Genomic DNA, 27633 nt, shown 5'->3' on the forward strand with positions numbered 1-27633 from the left:
AGGGAAGGCATCTTCTTATACCAAGTGTGTTCACTTCGTACTTTCAAGGGGTGAGATGCTGGGTTTAGAGCTAGTGTGAATATACAGACAGGCAAGGATATTCACCTTCAGTTCTCTCCCATCTGCTCCTTGACATGTAAACTTTCATTCCCCTTTTCCACTAGCTCTTTACCCTATTTCTTGCAGTAACAGGGCAAAACCCAAAACATTCAGAATTTAGTCTTTTAATCTGTCTGCTCTGCTGCAATTCAGGCTGCACAGGGAATGTAGTGAGGGGAGGTGCAGCATGTGGAGGTGGCCATCACGCTGTTACAGCCAGGCAGAGGGACCAGTGTATGAGTGTAGGAGTGCTTGAGACAAGCCAGGAGACAGATTCTCTTTCAAAATATTTCTACGGTTTAACAAGTGGTTGGAGTAGAAGAGAAAAAGGAAAGGCAAACCAACATCCCCATAGGCAATGAGGGCATTCATTGGCAGAGATTATGTGGGAAGGCCTGGATCCAGTAGGCAAGTTTCAGGTCATATATTTGTCAGAAGAACAACAGACTTCTGACTTATGCCTGAGGATTTCTGAAGTTGAGAATGGACACTTTCCTTGGTATATATTTGTCCAGCACTTTGCACAGTGTTATAATTATTTGATTTTATAATTATTTGATTTCAGAATTATATAGGGCTGTTATAATAACCATGTTAAAAACAAAACTAATGATTTGCTGAAAGATTTAACTTGTTGGATGCAGCTGTAAGCATTTCTTTTAAAACACAGGGCAAATTGCTGCTTCTTATCTGGGCACCAGTAGAGTATAGCTTTAAAATCCACTGAAGTGGGAGGGATTTGGCCAGAGGTTGGTCAATGCATCACTTTGACATTTAAAATATAAAACTTACCCAGAGGAATATTCTGTGGCTTGCTGTTTTCTACCTGTGGGTGTTTCTGTCTGACTTTTGGTGTAGTCGTTATTTTATTGGGCTGGTCAGAGCTAACTTAAAAAGAGAATAAAAACTGCACTACCCCTCTGTTAGGTTTCAGGGAAATGGTGCTGCCTCCCAGCAGTAAGAGTACCTCTCATTGTTCAGCTCTTTTGCTCATCTGCTTCGTACTTCATAAAACTAGTACATTTCTATTTTTAATTATTTACTGCAGTAGCAAATTATGAACATTGGCATTTAAGCTGTTATATTATGATGGCTGATGTGGCTGATGATGGTTTTTGCAGCTGAGCACCAGTTGGCAGATACAGTTTTCTACAATGCTGAGCTCTTAAGTGAGGATTTGTTGATGTGACAGGACATGTGTTAGGAGATGTCATCATCTGTTAAAAGTCTATGAGGTACATTCTTATTCCCTGTGAACAGTGTGTATTCTTTCTTCCATTGCATTCCAGTTATTCTTGCTCATCTAAGGCTGATTAAGCTGGAATTTTGTCTACCTCTGAGCATTTATATTTCATTCATTTCTCCCAGGTTAATCCAGAGGGCAAGGATGCCCATTCCAAGGATGCTGTGACTCAAGGTGCAACTAGATGAAAAAGAATGAAAGTCCCTTGTGACCTTAGAAGGGGGAGAATGTGATTTCCAAGTGCAAAAATTCACACTTGATGATCACATTTGGACATTTTTGGTAGCATCACCAATGACAGAAAGTTGATGGAGAGGCCACATTAACCTTGTACACTTCTCTGGAAAGGGCTCAGAAGCTTTTTATTGCTTGCTCTCTGTCTAGTCGTTAAACAGAAAACCTTTGTCACCCTTACCACCCATGATGACATTCCCAAATTCACTCATAAATATGCTTTTGTCCGCCTCTATTAATAGTGTATCTCTCATGACCTCCAGTTGTCCTCTCCATTCAGTCCCTCATTGTCTGCAACCTCTGAGTCCATTTTCCTACCTCCGTCTACAGAGTGTGGAACAGAAACTTCCTATGGAGTATGTGAGTTTTCCTTCATCAGCCACCAGATATGGTTATTAAGAAGAGATGTATTCTCTTCCTCCCTTGCCACCCACATGAAGCTCTCCTGGGAACAAGTGTCCCCTATGAGAGAGTGAGAGCTGAACTTGAATCTGAGATTCCTACATAATGTAGGGAAGTGTCTTTCAGCTAAAAATAGTGGTACTTAACTTAAGCATTTCCACCTTTTCCAAAGGTCGATTTTGTTGTAAGTCTGTTCAGGGACAGCCACCCATTGAAAATATATTCTTACAATATTATTCATATATTTTGCTTGTTTCCTTGCTTATTTTTAAGGCTTCATGCATACAAATTCCTGTCACAATGAATCTACCTGACAGTCTATTTATCTATTTGTTTTCTGAGGTTTTATAAAAACCAGTTTGGTGTGTTTGTATTTTTTTTTCCAAGAAATGAAGTGATTTTGAATATCTTGTGCTGAAGCCTGGCCTTCCAAGACAATATAAAATAGATTTCTTCCACTAAAGACACTGAGATTTTGGGGCTTTGTTCCAGTCACTTTCCTCTTGGTCAAAACATTTAAATATTGGTCCTCCCAGGATATTTTTCTTTAGTGTCCCAGGAGGCATTCCAGTGGATGGACCAGTCTAGTACAGAAGTCCACAGACAGACAGTCTGGCTCCAGTTTAGTGCTTCATACTAACGTAACTAAAGTCATTTGTATTTTGGTATACAGAAGTGCTGTAGCTGGTCTTGATTCCTTTGCACACTAATGCTATCTGGCTAAAATCATGCCTCTGAGGGCCAAAGAGTTGTTCTTTATTCTGCAAATTATCTGGGGAAAACTTCCAGATTTTTTTTTATTATTGTTTCCTCTTTTGTGTGTGCTTGTGCAGAGTAGCACAAAATACAATTTTGGCAGAAGTTCAGTCTGCCTCTTATTCAGTTTCTCAATTTGCTGTGCTCAAATCTGTATCAGCTGCACATGTTTCTTGCTTTCGTTTCAACACTCGGTTCTTTGTGCCACTTGAGTCAGTCTGCAACTTCTGCTTCAAGTTGAAAGACAGTGGAACGATGATTGGGGTGTTCCTCCACATTGTGCAAACATTATAAAACCACAAGACCCTGACAAATCTTCTTTCTCTGTCTATTTTTGTATGTGAAGGAATGAACTTAACATGGCAAGAGCTGGAATGTGATGTTTAATTCTTGTTAAACAGTTACAGTGCAAGTTTTGGCCAATTTATTAAAGGAAGAATTGTTCATGTCTTGAGAATTCAATTCCAGTGACTCTTCTTAGCAGAAGTTGTTATGGGGAGATCCCAGACTGATTTCATGCTAAGCTGAAATAAATTCTCTTTGCTTTATTTTATTTTATTTTACATATAGTACCTAGCAATATCCTATGCGTGCCTTTGTCAAAACAGGAACCTAGGAAATCTCATTTTAACAGTAATAAAGTCAGGCGTAGTTGGTTACAAAAATACTACTAAGAAGAAGATCATAAAAGCTTTGTCACATTTACGTCTTTCAACTATACTAGGCAAGTCAGGAAATTGTGATACATAGTGGGTAGTTTCTGTAAAAATAAATTGGATTATAATGGAATATGTTATAGCAAATTTCCGCATTTAAGTCTGCTTCTACCCAGGAAGGGGAAAAAAGAGGCTGAGAATCAAAATCTGAGATTCCAGTCTTGGAAGCACTCCAGTGAATAACTTAACTCACATAAATAATAATGAGTTACCACCTGTGCATGAAGTTATGCACATGCCTTAGTGTTCATAGGATTGAGGTAAAGAAGCATATTGCAAATACTCTTTATTATATTGTATCTAGGAAGAAAAATTTATAATTTACTGTGCACAGAAAAAAAATGCAAGAGAAAAGAGAGGGAAACACATGTTTAGATGTGATGACATTTTGATAAAAGCATTATGGCTTGATGAGGAATCTCATGAGTCCAGAGTATTTTGATGATTTGTGTTCTAAGTATCTTACATGAGTTTTTGCAAATCTGTTAATGTGTGTTCCTTAATCATTCCCTTGGAAAACTGACCTTTGCACTTGCTGCTGCCTTCAGCCACGTGACTTTCAGATCCAGTGAACATGACTGCAGAAGTCATAGGGAATGAAGTTGTGTTACTAGGCACTGCATTTGGTTTTTAATTCTGAAAGGTCGTCCAGACCAGTTCAAGGGTAAACATAAAAATATTTCCTTTCACTGCCAGAGAATTGGTTCTAACTTTGGATCATTACAATGTCTTGTACACTATTCTCCCCTTCAAGTCTGCCTTTTTCATGAGCAAGGGTCAAAATACGTCTATGTTTCAGATATTACCATTAGTTTTGAAGTGCTTGAGGGCAGAAGCCATCTTTTATTCTGTCATTGTGAAGCCCTGAGTAGCGAACGTCTGATCCTGATTGGGAAGCCTTTGATCTTAATACTAACAAATGATCATTTGATGTTTTGTGTGGTTTTGTTGCCAGATGCTGGTAAACTTTTAAACTTTTAATCTCAAGCTATTTAAGAAGGGATTTCTGAAAACTTGCTACTGTCAATCAGAGTTTAAATGATGAAATACGGATTTTTCTCTTATTTTAATGAGAAGAGGATCACATCTTTTTTACAAGTCCATTACAGTATGTTAAGCATAAAAAAGTTAACTGAACCCCACAAGCTCAGGCAGATGATTAAGGCAATGATAAAACTAGTTACAAGGTTTCAGCTATGCAACTGTTCGTGTGCATTCTTATTCTAAAACAAATCTAAGGTAATGCAAATTGGCTTAATCTCTTTCCTAGCAAGCCTCACAAAGTTAAATGAATTATCTCACATTTACTGTACACTGAATGCTCTCAAACTGTTATTGCAGATCGGTAGATTTGTGGTATCTTGCTGAGGTAGAATGATGGGATAGTGTGAAAGCTGACCTACGAACAAATGCAACATTTTGAATGAATCTCATGCAGGGACAGGAATGCCGTATTTCATCCCTTCAGAAATGAATGGATGATCTGTAGCAAACAAGCAAACTTACATATGCTTTCCCATTCCTGTGGACCACCTAAAAAATTGTGCCATAGATTGTAGGCACGCTAAAGAACACTTAGAAGAACACAGGCACTTTGTTGAATGAATACCTGCAATAAAGTCATAAAGGAGAGCCCGGAAATTCATCAGTGAGTGCCTGCATGGAAGAAGGGTAAATATTGAGATGGAGAGGGACCAAGGGCAGGGTTTGAAGATACATACTGGAGTGGCAGAAAGTGTGGGAAAGAAGTGATATAGTTCTAAGCATGGGCAAGGCAGTGATGATTTATCCAAAGTGAAACTCAATTTGGGGGAATGGGCATAGGTTCAGATTACCTTTTGTATTTTTATAAAGCAGAGGCATTAGAAATTGAAAAGGCCTCTTAAATCACACCTTCCTATCACAGTGTAGGGTAATTGCTTACAAAGTAATCACTTGGTAGAGATGACTACCTTTCCTAGTCCAATTTAGCATGACCTTAGTGAGGACTTCTGTGTGCCCAAAAATTGGGAAGAAAATCCAAGAGATCAGAGGAATTGTGCAGTGGACTGGGTGTGACATGAATTAACTTCATTCCTACTTCTGCTGCTGACTCAGTGCATTGGGTCAGAAAAATCAGTTACTGGTCCATGACTCAGCTTCCTTCTGTCCACAAATTGACAGGCAAGATACTTACATATTTTTATAAAAGGCTCAGGAATGAAAACTTTAGTGTATTCTTATAATAATAAATATTGGTTTTCTTACGTATATCTTTTGTGAGAAGTTCCTTCCCAGTTTACAGCCTTCTTTATGCAGGTTTACATATGGCCACCAGATTTTCCACTGTCAGTTTAGCCAGGTTACAAATGCCTTGACTTTGAAAAAACTTGTTGTTTCAACATCCCCAGCTCCCCAAATGTTCTCACACAGGTTGAGCAGTCTCTTCTTGTAGCATCACATTAAAATAGCTTAATACTGAAAGGATTTTAGAGACATTTCTTGCAGTGTTAACTTTTCAAAACACTTTGTATATAGCAGTTTTTAAAGTAATTCTGATATAACTCAAAGGTATTTAAGTTGTTAACCTTGCTTTCTGGTTTTTTAAGGATCCACCAATGGCTGTGACACTTGGACTGCGAATGGAAGAAATGATTTTTAATCTTGCTGACACACATTTATTTTTTAATGATTTAGAGGTAAGAATCAAAGGAACATAAACACCGTTACTCCTGGGGTTTTAACCACATAGTGGTTTTGCTGTGCATTAGTGTCTGTTGTGTGTGACATTTTCTGCCTATCTAGATGCTGGATTTGTCATACTCTAATCAGAGAGAGGTTAGCCAGGTGGCAGTGACTTCCCATGGCACCAGGTTCCTTCCATGAAACTGGGTGAGAGAGGGAATCTGCAAACTACCCTTTCCTCTCTTTGTCCTATGGCCATCTTTTCAGTTTCCATGGATTTAGAGCTGTCTGCAGTCATTGCCAGGAGGGGGCCATAAGTGCCTCCCATTCTTTCTCTTGAAGTTCTCTACGTTTGCTTTCAGTGGTTGCCATCATCTGACCACAAGAGACTGTGTTCTTCTCTCCACATACCTGATTAGCCTTTTGGCCACTGGCCCCTCTTTCTTGCTTAAAGGTAGAATATTCTTCATTTACCTCAAAGACCGCAGCATCAGAGAGCTGGGACTATGATAGACGTACTCATCAGTGACGTCTCTTCCCGAGGTGACCGTACGTTTTGTCACGATGTACCCAGGGTGTGCAGTTTGGCATCCTGTCAGAAAAAGGAGAGACCTCTTCCTAGGGAATGACCGCTGTGGACTGCTCAGCTGTCAGAAGCACACAGGCGGACGGCCGCAGGGACAGTGGTCTGGAAAGCAGGCTCGTCAGCTGGGCTTCACAGACTCTTTGTTTCACTCCGGGGGTCCGGATCTGTTAGCGTGGAAAGGGACAGTCTTACAACCATGTTTGTCAAGAGGCAGGGGGTGAAAAACAGTTCTCAAATTAAACTGTGGGCTTTTCAGGCCTTCCCCTGGTCTAAATCAGTTGTTTTCTTACTCAGAGCGGATCCCAGAGTTCCCTCTGTGGACAGATATTTTGCCACTAATGGCAGCTGGAAGACTTGGAGGTTCTGTTTAAAATGCCAGAAAAAGGTCTCTGGTGAGTGAATAGAAAAAATGAGGATAAGTGAGATTTTTCCATTCACTGGGATGTTGATTTTTCTAGCGTGCACTTCTTTTGTTCTTTTGTCGACTGTAGGCACTGAGAAAAGCAGAAGGTACCAGGCTGCGGTTGTCTTTGCCATCCCTTGCAGACCTCATTTATTCTTAGCTCCTTTTAAGTCAAGAAAATGGGATCTACTTCACCCTATACTTGAGCTGCACTTCCTCCTTCCAGCAGCAGCAATGTCACAAAGTAAAGCCCTGGACATGCCTTCACCAGTCCGTGTTTTATTGCAGTCCTAGTGAGTCATCACTTGACAATGCAAGTGCATTCGGTGAATGTTCTCCTGGTGCCCTGTACCAGGGACAGATTCCAAATAAATTTTTCAAAGCATTGCTTAAATTTCTTTTTAGCAGACCTTTGCCCCTGCATGTTCAGATTTCATGTGGTACCCAGTGAACTTTAAGCCATTCAGTAGCATGTGCCCAGAGTTCTTCAATCTTGTGCTGAGTTCAAGTGGAAGAGTTCAGCAAAATGGAGCTTTTCCCTCTTTCTATGCCTCTTTAGTCTTGCTTATGGCCACTGAAGCTTCATTCCTTTCTCTCATTATTTATTTTCTTTGTAGATCTCAGGTTCAGCTGTCATAGGTGGATCATCACATTTTGTGTATTCTTCACAGGGTGGATTTAATATCCTGTCCAAAAATTCATACTCCAACTCATTCCAGATCTTGAACAGTATCCAAACAGTTTTCAGTTTTAGATAAATCAAAAAATACTACTTGGGGACTCTCTTGGAAAATCTCATAACTCAACCAATTTGATTTGATTAAAACCAATTTCTATATGCAATTAAGTATTTTCTAGCCCAGAATTCATCTTTGTTTCAAAACCAACTCTTTTATAAGATTACCAAAATTCCAAACTTCTTGTTCTGAAATGAGCTGTATGCACACACTCTGGCATATTCAAGAAGACCAACAATTTTCTGTCTTCTTAGCAAATAAGATATAATTGCATGGCATCCTGTGCCAAAGTACATAGAAGCATCCTTTAATATGCAGATGAATAAATCTGTCTGTTTAGATATGTTTGCAGAGCGCATGGTCATTACTGAATATTACAGTGCATCTGCATGATGACTGTGTAATGAATTCTGAGAATTCCCCAGTTCTGACTTGGGGTCTCTCATCTCTTCGTCTTTCTTCATCTTTCTTTCTCTGTCTTCCTCTCTCCATCCTCCCCAAGGAGAGGGGAGGTGAGCGCTGAGCTGCTGATGGTCGTGGCCATCAAGACATAAGACCTTTAGTTCTTACTGGAGGAAGTGAGATAGGCCTTTATTCACTAGACAGAATACTTATCCTTTCATCATCTCACTTTTTTAATGCTGAGCCATCAGGTCCCATACCTTCTGTCTTGCTTTCATCTTCATACTGCAATAAACCTTGTGGCTCCAGACATGACAAATGTAACGTACTAATGAACCTATATTCCTGTAATATTGACTCCAGTCCCTGCATCCTCTAAGCTCTCTTTCTGCCCTGTCTTTCTTGGTTGCAAACACTGCATACCAGGGTCTAGTAATAATAACTAAGTTATTGAAAGTTATCACATACAAAAATAAAGTTTTCCTTCCTCTATGCAAATCTGTCTCACTACAATGACTGCTGATGCAGAAATTCCAATCTGCTGAGACATTCCCTGCTGACCCAGTAACCCATGTTCTAATCAGCCAAGCTGCACTTTTATTTCAGGCTAGGCTGTTCTCCAGCTATTTCATTCTCAGTGTATAAATTTTAGTTAGCTTGAGAAGTATCGCTTGGGAGGTCAGTTGGTGTTTTGCCATGAAAATAGGAGTCTGGTGCTCTAGAAGTTCATGTGCCTGAAGAATGCTTAGAGATGGGACTCAGTTCTGTAACAGTATCCAGATTAATGCATTCTGTACTCAACCAGGTAAGGAATAAAATGAAGTTTTCCTCCCTACATCAGTATTAATTTTAAGAGAGCTTTTAGAAGTGTTGGTAGGGCATACTATGCATGCAAAAAACCCAATTTCTAGAAATTGCAAGCTGGAATTTGGACATGAATCTTCCAAGTCCATTATCCCCCTTCACTCTCAGGATGATGAAGAAAAAAGAGCATTTATTTCAAACAAACTGAATTACATTTCCATTTTTATGATAATCCTACCATATCTTAAATAAGATTTTGTCATCTTTTTTTTCTCATTAGAAATAGAAATGAGAAATAAAAAATAGGATTTAGGTAAGTCTCAGAATTTGGGAGGCATGTCAAACTAGTTTTAACAGAGACTGAAGCATATAGATAAAAAGGGGTGTTCTGTGTAGCCTGAGAAAGCATAGTGCTGAATATCCCCTCAGTAATAACATTTTTATGTTCAATGTGGTGAGTCAGTGTTTTTACCGGGTAATGAAATTACTGTTCATTCCAGGAGGATAATTTTTATGGAGGATTTCTTGATTTTGTACTCTCAAATTTTCAGGCTCTAAGAATTGCTGCAAAGAATTGACTGCACTCAAATAAAATTTAAATTAGTATTGCTTCAAGCAAAAGCCAGTTATTGTACCTAGATACCTTTCCTGTACTCTCAGTAATAGGAAATATATTTTATCTTTCTTAGTTTTGACCTTGCACTGACTGGGAGCCACTGTGACTTGAGTGTAGCCAGTACTGTAGCTGATGTGAAAAGTATTTTACCTTAACATTTCAAGTGACAGAGAGCTTGCTTGCTTTCCTTCCTCCCCACAAGCAAGCTCAGCTGTAGTGTTGTGCCACCACTTTCCTGTTTCTTTTGGGAAAAGTAGAGAACTATCTCAAATCTGCTCAAACTGACTGCTTTTTCTTTTTTTCCAGAAAGTTTTTTCACACCATATAAGTGAATTTGTAAAATGTAAACATTTTAGTTGAAGTAGATCGGTGTCATGGTTTAACCCCACGAGAAAACAAAGTAAAACGAAGCAAGGAGTGGTGGGCACATGAGTTTGTTGTTGGTCTGCACATGTGTATTGCCAGTATGTTGAGGAGGCGAGCCACAGATCCGAGAGGAGACGAGGAAGGGGGAAAAGGAGGAAGCTGGAGCGTGATGTTGGGTTTGATCCCCTTGTAAACTTAACAAGCTTCTTGCAGGGACAAGGGGCAAGTAATCAGAAAACTGCATGTTCCCCTCATCTCCTGTTCCTGGAGTCAATGAACAAACTGTGAGATAAAAAAATAAAACTAAACAGCTGAGCCTTTGCCACCCACTCATGTTTAATTTAATAATGAAATTATCAGCAGAACAGTTATCTGGAATTTTCAAGGCTGGAACAATGTAGCTGAAAGGCTTAACAAAACCCAAAGAGCAGCAGACACTCCTTGTTATCCATCAGGGCTTCTGTGTGCCCTCCGTTTAATTAGTACACCTTCAAATCCACAGGACTGATTTTTAATCTTTTAAAGTTACCTTATGTTTTGACCAGTTCCAGGGAAATCTGTGGAGGTGATTAGGAAGCCAGATATTGCTCAGATATTGCAAAATACAGAGTTAGAATTTGTCCCAGTGGGGCGCTTTATCTGATTTTTGAGTTCCTTACCTACACTGGGTGGAGTATAGTTGCATTTTTTTTTTTTCTGGAGTGTAAATAATACATAAGGATACAGAAATGAATCTTTTATTTCAGCTGCCACTTCCCCTTTTCTTTCTCTTTTCATCTGCTATTTACATCCAAAAGCAGCTTCTTTAAAATATTCTACAGCTCAAGATAATCTCCTCAGACAGAACCAAAAAATTTTATTTCTCCAGTGAGGGGAAGAATGCTTCATTTCTGTTCCCTGAATGCAGCTCTTTCATGCCTGTCTTAATGGATTAAGCCAGATGAGCAGAGTTCGGCCACTCATTCTTTTAGTCTTGACACAAAATTTTAAATTATGATTGCTTGTATGATGCAATGAAATTATGTATTTGAAATGAAATTATGTGTATTTATTTTACAAAAAAGTTGCTAATTTATTTTTTTTTAACAACTTCATGTGGGTAAAAGTCTGTCAGCTTTTCATTCAGTGCAAAGCAAACAAAACAGAAGGAAGAAATGGTAATTCCCCAAATTCACACTCCAGAAACTTCTGGCATACACATTTGGAAATGACTCCTCTGTTCAGATTTATCCTTTGTCTGGACAACTTAGCATTGGTATGAGACTCAGATTGGAAACTAAGAATTGCGTACTCCTGCATGTCACAGAGATTCTGAATTAAGTGCTGCTTGTCAGCAATTTCACTTCACATAGATGACTCAGACAACTCTTTATTTGAGGCACAGAACTGGGCATTTTGAAAGTTCAGCCTAATTTTGTCTTAGTGATGAGATTAAATTATTGGAAAACATTAGTTGGGGAGTAATTTTTAAATACATCCTCGAACTTTTTCATAAATTATATTAGGATTATGTTAACAACAGCTACTTGAAATATTAAAAAATTACTTACGGACAGGAAAGTAAAATCTACAGACACTGAATTTCAGGTGTGTTTTCGGGTTAAGATGTTAATTCTAGCCACTACAGAAGACAGTAATATGATGCCTGTTCATATTTACTGTTGCATGATGGCTTGAGCTATCTATTTATTTGTGCTTCCTCTGCATTTTCCTATCTTTTTGCTGTAATGACTGTGCAGAAAAGGATATTTGGTAGTTATCCAATTACAAAACCAGCTTGGAGAGGAGTTCAGTTTTCCAGTGTACCTCAGTTCCCTGGAGTTACTTCCATCCCTTCCAAAACCAGGAAATAATGAAGTTCTCCAGGACTGCTTGATTATCTGTGATTTTCCAGCCAAAGGCATTTGGATAAATCAGTAAAAGAATCTGAGAAGCATCCAAACTCCTTGAGACTCAACAAAAGTTATATAGCTGTTGAGGTTCATCATAACCAGCTTTTAGGAAGTGGGGAAATAAAGTTGAGGTGATTTTGGAATATTGGTATGCTAGAGAAACTATAAATGAGACTTGAAATTGTTGAGGTTTTTTCAGTTAAAATAATTTTAATCTAAAATCACACTAAAATTACATATCGCTTTTCTAAAGGCCTATTTTAACTAATAATTTAAACAGTGTAGGAGTTGAAGGTTGTATTATTTAAAAAAAATTGATGGCGATAGGAAGCTGTAGGTGTACATATGCTGCCATCTTCTGGTGCAGTTAGTGGCCTGCAGCGATCATTTCTTCAACGTCTGTGCTAAGCATATAGTGAGCATACTCTAAGATAATTTATCGTTTGGGTTTTTTTCAACAGGAGTGTGATCAAGTTCATATAGATGATGTTTCTTCTGATGATAATGGACAAGACCTAAGGTAAGATACAGCATTTGTTTCATTGTTTTTTTCTTCAAAGATTAAATAAATTGAGCATTTACAGGAATACATTGTATTTATTTTTACTGTATTTTGGGTGTTTGCAGTACCTACAGTTTTGCAACTGATGGCTTCCATGCAGCTGCAAGTAGTGCAAACCTTTGTCTGCCAACAGGTGTAAGAGGAGGGGTTGACTGGATGAGGAAGCTGGCTTTCCGTTACAGAAGAGTAAAAGAGTTGTATAATACTTACAAGAACAACATAGGAGGTGAGTTTAATTGCCAAAACCAATTTAGAATGCTGATCAGGTTAAACTGCATGGTGATGAACTCACACCAAGGGAATGAATGTGCCTTGGAAGCCACAGAGTGAATGGAAAGTGATGTGACTGGACCTTGGGCTATTGAAAGCTACTGACTGTAATGGCAGAGCCAACATTGCACTCTTGTGCAGGAGAACCAGAGATGGGGAAACTGAACAGGCTTCCATTTAGCTTCTACAGAGCCCATTTTTCTCCTTCAGACCCAGCTCGGCTATACTTACCTTACTGATTGGTTGATCTACTTACTCTACCTCAAATATGCTGTTATTCTAGAAAAGAGGTTGTATAGTTTCCACAGCATAAATTGGTTGTGGCTAGCTTTTTCCATCCTACATTTTCATGTTCTGGATGGTAACAACACGCTGTCTGCTGAACTCTCTACTGGGTACCTGCTAGTCTGTTTTCAGCAGTGGCTGCAAGAAAAGTCTAGCACTGCTATGCCACTAGCCCCTTTTGTTGACTCTGTAGCTTACACAGTTAATTGTGTTAGCAAGCAATCCAAGTCTCATTTGGGGCAAGAGCTTTCCTGTTACTGTTTTCATTCACGGAGTCGCTTATGTCCGTGCTAGTAGGCTTGTAGGAAATCAAGCAGTAGAACTGGAAGAATCTGTTCTGGAGAGTTCTGCGTGACTTGCAGAGCCAGCCAGCCCTCTTCTGAGGAAGGAATATGTCAACTGACTCCCTCAAGAAGAGACTGTGAGAACAGGGAATACTTACAAGTCTTCAAGCGTTGCTACAGTCACAGTTGAGGATAAGATGAGGCCAACCCAACCAGGAAGGAGTCCAAGTGAACACTCTCCCATTCTGTAGCATGGGCTTTTTCAACTCACCTGAAATTTCTTTCAAAGGAACCTGAAACTCAAAGTAAAGCTCACCTTCAGCAAAACCAAACAGTCTGGTGTTCTTTTAGCAGTTCCTGCAGTCTCTCAGAAATGGGAAACAGTACAACTAATATGGACAGTGAATTAGTTGTGACCTTAACCATTTCCTAAGTTATGTAAATCTGGAATATATATGTTCACTTTTAGTAGTTCAGAGTCTACTTGCCACAGGAAGAAGCAATAAGGACCAAAGGGTGATAGTAGATAGTTGGCTTTCACTTGTCCGGCCTTGACCTTCATTGGTGTCATAAATAGAGTTTTTATATATTAATAATACTTGAAACAGTATTACCCAAAAGTTTACTGGGTTTTCTTATATCTCCTAATGCATCTAAGATTCTAAAGCTGTTGCATTTCATAAAACCTTTAACACTAGTAAGAGCTTAAGTCCAAAAGCACAGCATAGGTAAACACACTAAGAGGAACAATCATTGCAAAGGCAGAGTGCAGATATGTGGTGCATTGTATCAAGGTTTTTATTCTCTCCCACAAATATTGCTTCTGAAATATATTCCATCCTTAGTGGGCAAGTTCCTTCATTCATCCTCTACTTCTTAGCTTTTTTAATAATCTTTTTATCACATATGTATCTATTTATTTCAAAATAGCTGTTAGAAGGCAACAGATGGCTAGATCAAACTAGGTATTTTTAGGTTGCTTCATTTCAGATTTTTGAAGACAGCCATCACCACTTCTTGGGAACATAGGGTGTGAAAGAGAAGAGGGATACTAAAGGTCATGAAGCCTGCTTCCCTGCTCTTCCAGGACCAAATCTAAATTTAAAATAGCTTGGTTCCAAAGAACTCGTGTCTCAGCATTCAATAGGCTGGGTATTTTTAAAAATCTGACTATTTATACCCAAAGGGGGATTTTAAGGTGCTTTTAAGGACTAACTGAGATAGGAGAACATAAGACGTGCAGCCATTTCAGGGCTGTGAACGCTATAAAAGGAGCTATCATTACTAACTACAACAGGACATGAAAAGCAAGCCATCAGCAAACAAATGTATTTCCATATGTGTAACCTGAGGTTCATCTATATACAGAATCATAAGCAGGGCAGTTTTAAACATGCAGATACTGCAAAGTCAAGTTTTTCTCAAGTCTCTTATTTTGTGAGTGTCTCTGCCTATGATCCTGACGGCGTGGACCTCCTTGTCACTGCCTCTGATAATTAGAGAGTAAGATGTATGTGAGAGGTTGGTTTAAAAAATATGTATTTCTGAAAGGTATACTTTGAAACATGGTAAAGTAGCCTGAATAGACAAAAAACATCAGACAACTATTATTAGTATCTGCAATACTCACTGACATTGCTTGGTATAGTGGAGTACAAATAAAAACAGAGAGCAATTTTCTGAACCTTGAAGAAAATAGATTTTCTCTTTGATGTTTTTTCAAGTTCTAGTGGAATTTAAATAGAAACAATGACCATAAAATCTATGCATTCCAGCTAATACAGAACTTAATTTGATTTTTTTTTTTCTTTTCTTGCTTTTTTACATAAAAGGACTCCTGGGTCCTGCTAAAAGAGATGCATGGTTGCAATTAAGAGCAGAAATTGAAGCTCTGACAGACTCCTGGCTAACAAATGCACTTAAATCATTATCAATTATCAGCACAAGGTATGTATTTGAGTCTACTGTAAAAAAAGTTTCTAGTTTTCGACTTACATTGACTATTTTTTGACATTTGAGGTTACAATAAATTAGTGCCTTTAAGATTTCATTTTGAGTGATTCCAGCATTTACTAAAGATAGTATGAAGCATCTTCTAAAATGTGATAAATGGCCCTGTGTACATTGAAAGGGTATTGTAGAATTCTGAGCCAGCCTTTAATTTATTATCTTCTGCACAGCATCCTCTGAACTCCACAACTCTATGTTCTGTCCTTCAATGTTTGTGCCTATTCACTGTGCTACCTAAATACTGTATAGATCCCAGAACACAAAAACATTTTCCTTCTGTCTTTCCAGACAAATCAGTATGCTTAAGCATGTATCTAAGTTTTCAGAAGAGCAAAAATCTGTTTTAACTAAGTTAAAAGTTTGGGTTCCCAGTAATGACACGTAAAATGTATTGTTCCTTTGAAATAATAACGCTGTGAACACTGCTGTTGCTTAGTCAGCTATGCAATATGTATCTTATCAGAAATCCTCAAAAATTCTGATTTTAAACCATAAAAAAGGAACAATGTTAAGCCATCTTACCTTCTGAACATGTCTGGGAAAAGACTCAGCATCAAGCAAAATGAACAGACTTGGAAAAATGTGAAAAACTTATTTTAAATGTAACAACTTTTGCAACAGGTTTATCTCTTAATTGTTGCTTATTTAACAGTGTCTTAAGCACTTCAAGAGAAAAAAAGTAAAAATTTATGTAAGCCATTGTGTTTAGCTCTGCATTTCTTTCCAAATTGCTAGTCTTCAAAAAGTCATTCGGTAATGGAGGCCGGTTGAGCATTGGTGGATGAGTCTGGAAAACCATTATCAGTTACTCGGGACTGTTAAATAATAGTCTTTTGTCTTGTCTTCAAAGAACTGTACAGCTATAAATCTTCAGAAGGTACCTGTGAGGCAGCTAAACATCACCTATATGTTACTGACAGGAAATTGAGATACATTAAGGCAGAAATAGTAGTCTAAGGTCTTGCTTGGAGTTTGTGGAAGAACCAGGAGGAAAAATCACAACTATTTGCTCTCAGCTCCATGTTCACATGGTCATGCTCATGTTCCAGCCTAAAGTAGCCTGGCTCTGAGTTTTCTTTTGTGTAACTGCTAGCACAGCTTCTCCATTTAAGTTTTCATCCTCACCATTCGATGCTAGCTCATTAACATGATTATTCTTATCTCTCCCTCTTCTCAGAAACATTCTTACTCTTGAAACATGAAGAAAGCAATGTCATTGTGCAGAAATGTGTATTGGCTGTTTATTTCCCCTCAAGACAGGAGTAACAAATTATGTCTTTGCTTTCTCCTAACACTTTTATTTGGCTGCTAGCTACTGGCAAGTAATGGCCAGCAAGAAAATAATGCTTTCAAAGCATTAGAAAGCCTATTTTTGGAGGTAGTTGGTGACCTTAAATGTCTGTATTTTAGTGAACCCATCTTCAAGGACCTGTTTTTTATAAACCAGTGTGGAATATTTCTTGTAAATCAGGCCTGCATATTTTTTTTAAAGGATTTTGCCGAAAGTTTTAGGTACATTTTTCTGGAAGTGATGGTGCTGAGCAGCACTGCTGTGTGAGTGAAAGTAAATGTTGAGGAATCCTGAGTATGCTCTCCACAGCTGGTTCACCATATCAGCATTTGGATAATGGTTTTAAACTATTCAAACTTAAACTATTTCTCTCATTTTAGGAGTAACTGTGTAAACGTGTTGGTAACAACAACCCAGCTTATCCCAGCACTTGCAAAAGTTCTGCTATACAGCTTAGGAGGAGCTTTTCCTATTGAAAATATTTACAGTGCAACCAAAATAGGTAAGAAAATTATTCTTTCATCCATTCTGACTACATTGCATTACCAATATTTTTTTGCCAGTAATGGATGGATTCTACTCCACTTCCCTGACACTTACTGTGTTAGTTATAAGATTTAGGCATTGCATATGTTTAGATGTGTGTTTGTCAATAAATTCCAAATTCAGCTTATTTTCAATGATGCCTGAAGGAATAAAGGTCTCCATACTAATTAAAAGCATCAGAAACTCCCAAGTATGGTGCAGAAAACATAAAATGTGCAGAAAAGAATGAAGAAAAGTGGTTTTTGAATTCAAATCTAAGCAGAACTTCTATTAAAATAGTCTCTGCTCTGACCTCCAGCTCTATGTAAGTTAGGCCACTGCTTCACAAGCTTTTTCTGAAAGCATAGTACCTCAGTGATGGTAATGACAACCATTACCAACAGAAGCTGTGTTGATGGATGGGGCACTTCCCTATTCTGTTGATAACCGTGTACCTCTTGTGTATTACAGCTTGGAATTTCATGGATTTTGGAAATCACATCCAAAATTTTCTTGTAAACCAAGACAAGTTATCATTCCTGTGAAATGTGACACAGCCTACAATGATAATTTCAGCAGATTTCATGGTTTACCAGTTATTAATTCAGGAATGCTTAATTTCTATACCTATGACACCTTACATAACATGAAGTGTGACACTCCATTGACAAAAGCATTACATTTCCTAAATGATTTTCACAAGTGAAAAAAACAATACATATTCTAACAGTGTCGGGAAAAACTATGACCTCAGTCATCCTTTAATTAGCTGTAGCTGTCCTTTAAACAGAAATGCCTCAAATACTTGAAAAACTTAAGCCCAGGCACAAAGTATCCCAAATACCACATGGTATTGAGCAGCCTCTGGAATGAATGTCATCTGTCATACAGCCTGTACACATTGGATTCGGTCACTGAGATTGCACTCAGACCAAAGGAAGGAGCATTAAGAAATAGTGCCGACAGCACAGAAGGGGGTGGTGAAGTGAAGCACAGTCTCTGGAGGCTCTGTCAAAGTAATTCTGCACAAGGAATTCCTTCTGAGAACAGTGTGGCCACTATTACACCCCTGTCAGGAGCACAGCAAACTCTATTGGGTACAAGATCTCTCTCTACTTTTCATCTCAATGATCTCTGCACTGTGCTGAGCACAAGACTATAATTGCAGCTGTTGCTTGCACACACTGGAATCTGGTCCTCACTCAACAGTTAACACATATGATGCTTTTCCTAATCATAAGCCCTTTTTTGTGGGCCAGCTGGAAAAAAAAGCAAGAGGAGGGCAGTAAGAACTGGAAATCTAGAAATCATGAGCTTGTGAGAAGAGACTGAAAAACCTAGGGTGGGGGATAGACATAATACTAAACAAGGTAAAAAACTCTTGCAGAGAGGAAGGAAATAATCTTTCTCTGTGTTGATGGGAGGTATGACAATAGGTGACGATTTCTTTGCAATAGGGCACATGTAGGTTGCGTGTCAAAGAGACCCTAACGGAAAGGGTTAATTAAGTATGGAGATCGCCTCTGGAAACAGTGAAATCGTCATATTAGGACAGTTTAGGATCGATAGCACAAGCATTTGTTGGTAAAACTGAACCCGCAGTACAATGAGAAGATCAGTAGATGATTTTGCTTGGTCCCTTTCAATCCTGTTTATTGTTGTTACTGGCTTAGCCTGCTTGCTTCCACATTTCTCCAAAAGAGCCAAATGCTTCATAGATGTTCTCCCAGGAATCTTTTGTCTGATTTTATTTTACTTGTCCATTGTTCTTTGAACAATTTTTCCATTGCTACATCACTCATTGTTGCAGCTACACTAGAATTAAAATTGCTGCTTTCCTTGGAAAAAAAAAAGTGTTAGTTATAGAGAAATGTTTAAATTCAATTATTAATTCCCTGACCTATTCATTTTCACAGCACTAATTCCTTTATCTTAGTGGCTTTCCTGTAATTCTTAAGAAAGAGATTTAATTTTACCTGGAGCAGCTTAATGTCACTAAGAGAATTAATTGCTTCTCACCAGTTTTAGCTCAAAATCCCAAGGCTAGGAACTTTAAAAAAGTAGTAATAACAATGTCTCACCACTGTAATTATCCTTTGTAGGGCTTCACCATAACTCACTTGATAGCTTGAATAAGTAGTGCATTGTTTTTCAGGCAAAGAGAGCTGTTTTGAGCGTATAGTGTCCAGATTTGGCACTAACATAACTTATGTTGTGATTGGAGATGGCCGAGATGAGGAACATGCAGCTAATCAGGTAACTTCACTCTGAACTCTTATCTCATTTATCTTCCAGGAAAAGAAAGTTGCTTTGAACGAATAATGCAAAGGTTTGGCAGAAAAGTAGTATATGTTGTAATTGGGGATGGTGTAGAAGAAGAACAGGCAGCAAAAAAGGTAACCTGTCTCCTGAAATGTTGGTGTGATACCTAGCTACTAATGCAAGCCTTTCTGTTTGCATTTCTGTCAGTGTTGCACAATGGCAGAATGACAAATAATTCCAGTCCACACATGCAAGGCAACAAGAGCATGATGAGATCAAAACTTAGAGTAAAATGAACCATTTGGATTCTGGCATTTGCTTCACTTCAGTTTGGAAAGAAAAAAAATGCAAAATTATTTTAAAAACAAATGGAAAATGACTGCAGCAAAAATGTCTGACTAGTGTCAGGCAAATTAAAGGTAAACAGAAGAGATAGAAAGAGCTATGACATGATAGTTAGGTTGTGGTTTTCTTTAAATGGTGAAATTCGGGAGGTTTCAAGAGAAGTGTTACAGAGAATGTGGAAAAACATCTAAAAGGCTGTGCAAATTTGTTGCTAACATAGATAAAGATTTGTAGTTTACTGGAGCAAATATGATGAACACATAATTTGCTTGAAGAAAGACGTATCTGCAAAAGGAAAAAGAATACAACACATAGATTGAGCACCAAATCTGTGTTTCTAAAAAAGAACTGTTTCTTCAGAAATATTCAATTTTCTCATTATAATAATTCAAGTCTAAATTTCACCAGATAAGTTTTCAATGTTCAGAAACAGATCAAATTAGTAATTTACACCATACTTCCCAGTATCACCTTGGAAGTGTGCAGAAACTGAAAATTTTTGCCTCACGATGTCTGCACAGGACAAGTGATGTAAATGTTGTTGTGCTAGGAGTAGCAAAATAAAGTGCCCTTTTAGTTTTGCAGCTGGAATGGAAACAAAATGAAAATAACCAAAATGCTCATTCCAAATGGTTCCCTAATATAGGTACAGTATTGGTGATGGGTTTTTTATAGTTTGTGCTAAACAAAGGTGGTTGGATTGTGTACTTTCCAGTTTGGCATGCTTTTTACTTAACGTTGGCTATATTGCATGGATAGATACAGAATTCAGAGAGATGGATGAATATAGCACATTACAAATAGATCTGAACACAACATGAAAGTATGGGGTTTTTTTCTATTCTGATGAATTGCTGAAGAAGAACAGTGCCTATATCTGCATCTCTGACAGACACTGATGCTTTCTGCAACACAAATTATCTTTTTTTTTTAAACTAGAAATGTGTTATTTTCTTATCCAAAGAAATTTCTTTTTTCCCCCTAGATGGAGAAAAATGTAATTCAACTCTGTTTCCAAGTGTTCTGTGTGAAGCCTCTTTTAATGAAAATCTTATAGCCCTTTAAATGATCATTTGGTATTTTGCAAAGTCTGAGAAGTGGAGCAGAAAGGGATTTTCTATTAATGCTCCTTTGTATGGGTTTGCATGCTAACAATAAGCAAATAGCCCTTACTAAATAATAGGCTTTTTCCAAAGAAACTGTTAAGAAGGACTATCTAATTATTTTAACTTCAGTTGAACTATTAAGCTCAGATCTATTTTGGTGTGATTTTTGTCAGTACTTTACTAGCAAAAATCAATCCAGAAACACAGTGGTGTAAAATATGTGGTGGTAATCTGACTAGTCTCGTGTGTCATATACCGCCTGTGTCACAGTGTTCATCTTTCCTGACCTTTTCCCCCCTCTAACAAACACAGCACAACATGCCTTTCTGGAGGATATCCAGTCATTCGGACCTCTTGGCTCTCCATCAAGCACTGGAACTAGAGTATTTGTAACTGTGTTCTGAAGTTGGCGATCCTTTTTTTTTTTATATATATATATATTTCAAGTACACTGAATTTTTATGTGTGATTCAATGCCTCTGGCTTTACACATATGAATTGTCTTAAGAAGGGAAGAAATATTTGGAATTAAAAATTCCAAATTGAAGAATTCAGATTGCTGAATGAAGTTGAAACATTAGTGCTACGTAAGGAAGCTCTATGGTCTTATATATGCAACGTTTTTAAATGAATTAAAACTGTGGAGGTTGCTGGTACACACCAAGTGAGCCCTGACAGGAGTGAACAAAGGACTCGAACTGGCAAAGCACCAACACGCGTTTTCCAGCCGACAAGGTGGTGTTCAACAACATTCCTCAAAGTGGGATATATTCTCAGCACTGAGGTTTGAACCAGACTTTAGCCTACCTAACCCAGAAAATCTGAATTGGAATGCACTCAGACTGTATAATGACAATCCTGTCTAGACCTGTAATTTGTGTAAATTATTGATGAAAATAATTTACTGTGACTTTATTAGCAGCTGATTTTGGAAGTGGATGCAATTTTTCTTTCTTTTTTGGGGGGCAGGGGAGGGAGAGGGTTATATAATATTGTCTCTTTTATAAGTTTGGCAAACAGAATGTGCATAATGATATGTTGTGCCTTAAAGAGAAGACTGTGTTAGTGTGTTATAATGTAATTTTGGTTAAAAACTATGTAGATAAACAAAAAAACCTTTGTGATAATTTTTGACATGACCAAATTTGAAATTCAAAGAAATCAAAGAGCAGGGCTGCACCAAAGCATTTACGTATTTGTTGCAGTAAGAAAAAATAATAAAGGAAAGTTTGTGTTTTTATTTGGATTCTGAATAATTCCACTGATTGTTTGAGGAAAGTTAAGAGTATGTTGGGAGGTTGATACTGGGGACCGCTACCTAGAAAGCTAAAAAAAAAGTGTTTAATACCTTCAGCATAATTTCTTGATTATCTGACAAGAGAACTAAGAGCCATATTCATGAACTACTTAGTCTACTGAAAGCCATACAGTGAGTGCATCTGCTGTGTATAAAAGAACAAAATTCCACCCAGTAGACCAAGTGGGCAGGTGATATTACTGGAAGGTGAAAATGCGGAGTTAAGCCCAGATGAGGAATAAAACAGAAGTTCGTTAGGAATCAAAAATTACTAAAGAATCTCTCACCAGTCAGATGCACAAATGCTGCTACATTTAGCATATTCAGGATCAACACAAGCCGCTGAAATTGCTGGCATGGTAACATTGGCCATTTCAGGAGCACAGTCCACTTTGGTAAACATAACAGCATTTTGGTAGCTTTCCCATTCTGTTCCACATTTATGTACCTTCTGTTTTGAGTCAACGTGATTTTTCTCATCCATTTTTGATTGCACAACAATATTACACAGGAACAACCCTAAATGTTTTTGAATCAGAAGTTTCAATAGCATGTCAGGCATCTGGGGAGAGGATAAGGAAGGGATTTTTATGAAGAAATTTTGAGAAATATATTACCTTAATTTTCATCATTTCTATTAAAAATTACAGTCCATACAGTGATAATTACCTTGCAAGTTTTGAACATGCTACCTTTCAGCTTTGGAAAATGAGCAAGGTCCATATTGCACACAGGGTCCCTAGCGCTCCACATGCAGCTCGAGCACTCCGAAACAACAGCAAGTGGTTCATCTCTCATGGCAGAAGAGGGAAACTGCTCTTTTGATTTTTAACTCTGTACGCGGAGACACCTGAGGTTGCCTGTGCTCTGACTGCGTGAAGAGGTGTGTGCGAGAGAAGATGTCAAATGTAAACTCCAGGATGCCTACACAAGCACACTAGTTAGCACCGAGGTGAAGACCTTCCCTCTCTGTGCTCTGAAGCCACCATATGTCTAGTTACCAGGAAGTAACTTTGTTGATTTAAACTTTGTAGGTTATATGAAAGTTAGTTGGTAGGTGAAAGCCTGGAGCCACTAAAAGTCCAAGGCAAAACTCCTCTATAAATTCATAAAAATGGGATTTCTTTGCTGTGTTGGAATTTGATATACAAGTCACCACACAACAAACTAATGATAATTTGTTATCACCGGGCACTTTAAAGCCATCACATGAAACTTTCCACATATGAAATCTTTATACAGTAGCTATTTGGGTGATAGATTTGTGTGTCCAAAAATTAAAATTGATGCATACCTTCTTTATATTTGCAGTACCTGTCTAGTCAAATTTGGCCCGGAAGTAAATTTTTCATAAAAAGCTGTAGTACCAGCTTTATGTAGTTTTTCAGGTGGGGAAAAAAGTGTTTCTACTGGAATAGGAAAAAAGTTCAAAGCAAGCCCTTCTCAAGTTTCTGCATCATAACATTGCATGAGAATCTCAACGTAAAAGTCTTTATAAAAAAAATTGGTAAGGTGAACTAGCTTCTTTTTCTTTTTTTTTTTTTTTTTGGACAAGTCATAGTGTTATTTAAATGCATGAAACAATATTATTTCTCAAGTTATTTGTTCAGCTTTTCAGTGTTCTTTTCCTAATCAGATGTAAGAACAAAACAGCCCAGCAACAACCGTCGGTTCTTATAAAAAGTTTGCAATGCCTTCATTGGAGTTGCACTTAGCTCTCTGTGACAGGTATGGCTCAATTAATATACTGGATTCTAGAGAGGAGATGGAGGCAAAAGGAGGGAAGATTTACAGAGCATGACAAAGTTCTCATTTTAACTTGGATTCTGTGTGCTACCATAGCAGAAGTTAATTATAAAAATAAATTATCCACAAAAATGTACATCCAAAGAAATTTCAAGGATTTAGCTCAAAAGCCTTTGCAATACTAAAATTCTAAAACAGAATTTCAGAGCACAAATACTCTCTTGCTGAGCAAAAATTGTTATATATCTTTAAATAAAAGTGTGTCAAACATGCCTGCCTCAAAGAGAGAAATTACTCTAATACATTTTCCCACATGAACAATACAGAGGAGAAAATAACCAAGGCAGACAAATAGTCATGCCAGATGGTTCCAGATGGGCCTAAGTAGATTAAACTGAAGGCTGGTCGTTTTGATGTTGAGTGCATTTTAATTCAACAGCATATTAATCAGAGACTGCCTTCCCTTCAGCCTCTCCTCAACAACCAAGATTGAGCACAAAGTCATGTTTGCAAGTATTTTGGGCAAATGAAGTATAGAATATAATGCCTTTTGCTGATACTCCAGCAGTTCTCAGTCAGTACAGAACCTGAACGTTCATTAGTCGTTTGAGTAGTCGGCTTGCAGAATACAAATACCGTGTGATTGCAGTCACAAGATAGTATCTTAAATAGATATAACTCTGTGCAGTTCAGTATATCAGTAAAAGAGGACAGGAAAAACTAAAAATGATGCTTATTTTTAGATGCCTGTGGAGATTGTGCACAAAGGTATAGGTGGCAGCTAGCTCCTAGATCTGTTTTCATTAGAATCCAGTGTGAGCAGCAGCATTTGCATCTAAAGCAGATGCGGAGTATGTTCCAGTGTAAGCACTGACAAGGGAGATGAGGCCAAGTCAAAATTCTGTATACAAGCACACTTCATCTCGCGGGAGATGAAATCCTGCAGCCAATCAGAATTGCAGAGTTTATGGAGGACATGGACTTGGCCTGTGATAGGAAGACTAGATTTTAGCTGTGAGGTTGTATCCAGATCCAGGGTTTCGGTTCAAAAGTCATCTCTGCTTTACAGGATTGACACCAGGCATATGCTCTAAATGAATATGGTATTTAGTATCTCTGAAGAGGAGCTGAAGTGACATGAGCCAAAATCCCAGCAGTAGCAGCATTTTGGAGATATAATTGAAGCCAAGGGTCTCTGTCATCTATTAGCAGGTTATAGTTTATTAGGGCCTACATAATTTAAGAAAATGTAAATTAAAATTAAAAGCTTGTAAAATTATGTACATCTTTACTACTTCTCAATAAATACACTTGGAAATGTCATTTTCTGCACTACACGATGTCGTAAGGTGTTTGGTCTGTGGTTGAAACCCTCCATACACAATGTCTCTTACAGGAACTGAGTGTGACCTTGGACTCTTTTCAAGTATGTCCACGCTGCCTTTGTGGTTCATGCCTGGAGCAACCCTGTGCCCATGTGGTCTGATGGAGACTGGCTCACGTGCATGCTCTTTGCATGGTGCAGCCTCTGGAGGAAACCTCCCTCTGCTCTGCACCAAGGTTTCCTCACCAAGAACACTAGGTGCCTTGCTCCAGATGCAGCCTGAGAAATAGCTAACACCTTTGTTGCAGTGTCCTTGGGGCAAAATACAGAACAAATCAATTTGATGGTCTAGACACATAGTGTATTCATGTAAATTCCCTTACCAATTCACTTACTAATATGCTAATATCCTTTTTATGGACATGGGTTGTTCAGGAGACAGACTAGGCTACTGAAGGGCAAGTAGCGGTTCCAGCTGAAGCTCAGCCTCATGAAACTTTGTAAATGTCTTTGGGAGCAGTGCTTCATGTCTCGGTGAGGTGCTGACCTTGGTTTGGAGGAAGCAGTCCCCCCACAGTCTGCTTGCGCAGGCTTTAAGGCAAAAGTGAGACCGTAGGACTATCAACACATTTAGATGTGACATTATGGTCTCGGGAGTGACATAGCAAGTGGCACAGTCTTGGTAACTGCAGTGCTTCAACCATAAGAGACAGCTTGTAAATAGTGGATTTTTTTTTCCCAGGAGTTAGATTAAAGCATGTCTCTTACAAATGTAACTGTTCTGTATGTACACCTGCCTTCTACTCCGATTTTAGGAACGAAAAAGAAGATACATCAAAAATAGGGTGGACAAAATATAAAGAAGGCCCATCTACTGAGCAGATGGACCCATAGTAAACAGCAGTTTTAACATTGTGTCTCCCAGAGGGGTTTGCGTGTGACTCTAGAGAAGATGAACCATTCAGTACCATTTCAGGAAAGTGAGATAAAAGGTAGCCAGAAAAATGGTTTTCCCCCCCATAAATGGTTTCCCCCCCCAATGGTTTTCCCCCATTTCTCCCAACTGTCGGAGATTTCAGAACTTTTCCCATCAGGATAAAAATGAGATATCGGGGGCTTTTATTTAAAAGCATTTGTATGGGTTATAGCACAGCATTAACTTAATTTCTCATTGCTGAGAAACTCAGTGCTCTAAATGGCTGTCAATATGTCCTGCACATGACGATTCACAGTGCTGAACTAAAATAAAAACATTATACTGAGAGCATTTATGGCTGGAGAAATAACTCTTCCTCATTTGGGTGCAAAAATACCTCTTCCTCATTATCCATTACCTATAGAGAATCCCCAAGCAAAACCAAGCAGAAATTCAGAATGGAATTATTTATGCGTGTCTTCCGTTGTTTGCCGATGTATTATTGTCTCTAGGGGATCCACATTTAGGGTTGACTAGTTTGATCCGTTTTCTTTTTTCCAAACAGATAATGGATTCAGAAACATTTTGCAAATGTTTATAAATTGGGGGGAATTGTTTCAGTGGCCAAAAGCCCAGGAAGTAGGAGTAATGCTGAGAAAGCCAAAACATCTCAATAGTCTGGTTTTGCATGTTAGTTTCTCTACCAATTTCAAGGCTCGATTTTCCAAGAACTGAATCTCTGACTTGAAACCACTAATAAAAAATGAATAAGGAATTATTTTTTTTCTGGTTCGGAAGGATAGGGAAAAAGGGAGAAACACCAGAAAGTTTCACAAATTGATTTTTAAGTGGACAAGCAAAGAAAATCCTTTGTTGCACAAAGCACCATTTCTCAAATTTGCTGGGTGAATTAGTCATCAAACATCCACCTAAGCATGGGCTATTAGAAATTCACATATGCACTTCAATACACATGAAGCAAGAGAGCAGAGAAGCATGAAGGACAGGATTTAAATGAACTATATCATATCAAGGAGTCAGGCTGAGAATGGAGGTTAATTAGACTGGATTTTTCTGCTGTGCTCTCAGTGTCTGGGAAAATAAAGTGCTGCAAAGGAGTGGCAAATAGAAAGTGTTTCATGTTTCCTACGCTACTATACAACCTACTGTGCCCTTCACCAGGAAGCACACACTTTTTCTACATGAAAACACCAGCTGGAGCTATTTGGAAAATATTAGAAATTGTTGACTCATTGAAACCAAAATGTGTTTTGGGATTGCGCACACCAATGTCAATGAATGGAACATTTTTAGTCCTCTTTAGAGAAAGAGTGAATCAGGAGCCCACGAGATCAGCCAGAAAAAAACTCTGAGCCATTGCAGGAGTGTGGTGACTATGGCTCTCCGCTGGCATGTCAAGCCCCTGTTCTTTGCTTTCAGCTTGTGTGGGTTAGGATCTTGGTTTCTAGCTTTCTGACTCAGAAAGGTCC

At 38.3% G+C, this 27633-nt stretch overlaps 1 protein-coding gene across 19 annotated transcripts in view; it reads left to right on the plus strand.

Annotated features, from left to right (window-relative positions):
- The window catches only part of EYA4 (EYA transcriptional coactivator and phosphatase 4), a 160717-nt gene extending 135479 nt beyond the window's left edge, over window positions 1-25238 (plus strand). For 15 of the 19 annotated variants that reach the window (XM_052784399.1, XM_052784401.1, XM_052784405.1 and 12 more), the window contains 7 exons: window positions 6039-6128; window positions 12382-12440; window positions 12548-12708; window positions 15154-15268; window positions 17003-17124; window positions 19443-19543; window positions 21173-25238. In XM_052784399.1, the coding sequence (XP_052640359.1) occupies window positions 6039-6128; window positions 12382-12440; window positions 12548-12708; window positions 15154-15268; window positions 17003-17124; window positions 19443-19543; window positions 21173-21253 (729 nt within the window). In that variant the 3' untranslated portion in view covers window positions 21254-25238. Of the gene's footprint in view, window positions 1-6038; window positions 6129-12381; window positions 12441-12547; window positions 12709-15153; window positions 15269-17002; window positions 17125-19302; window positions 19404-19442; window positions 19544-21172 lie in introns of all 19 variants that reach the window. The other 4 variants (XM_052784410.1, XM_052784400.1, XM_052784406.1 and 1 more) reach the window with 1 other exon arrangement.
- Window positions 25239-27633: the final 2395 nt, after the last annotated feature.

The sequence above is a fragment of the Harpia harpyja genome, chromosome 4 (genome assembly GCF_026419915.1).
Source record: "Harpia harpyja isolate bHarHar1 chromosome 4, bHarHar1 primary haplotype, whole genome shotgun sequence".
Lineage (NCBI taxonomy): Eukaryota > Metazoa > Chordata > Aves > Accipitriformes > Accipitridae > Harpia > Harpia harpyja.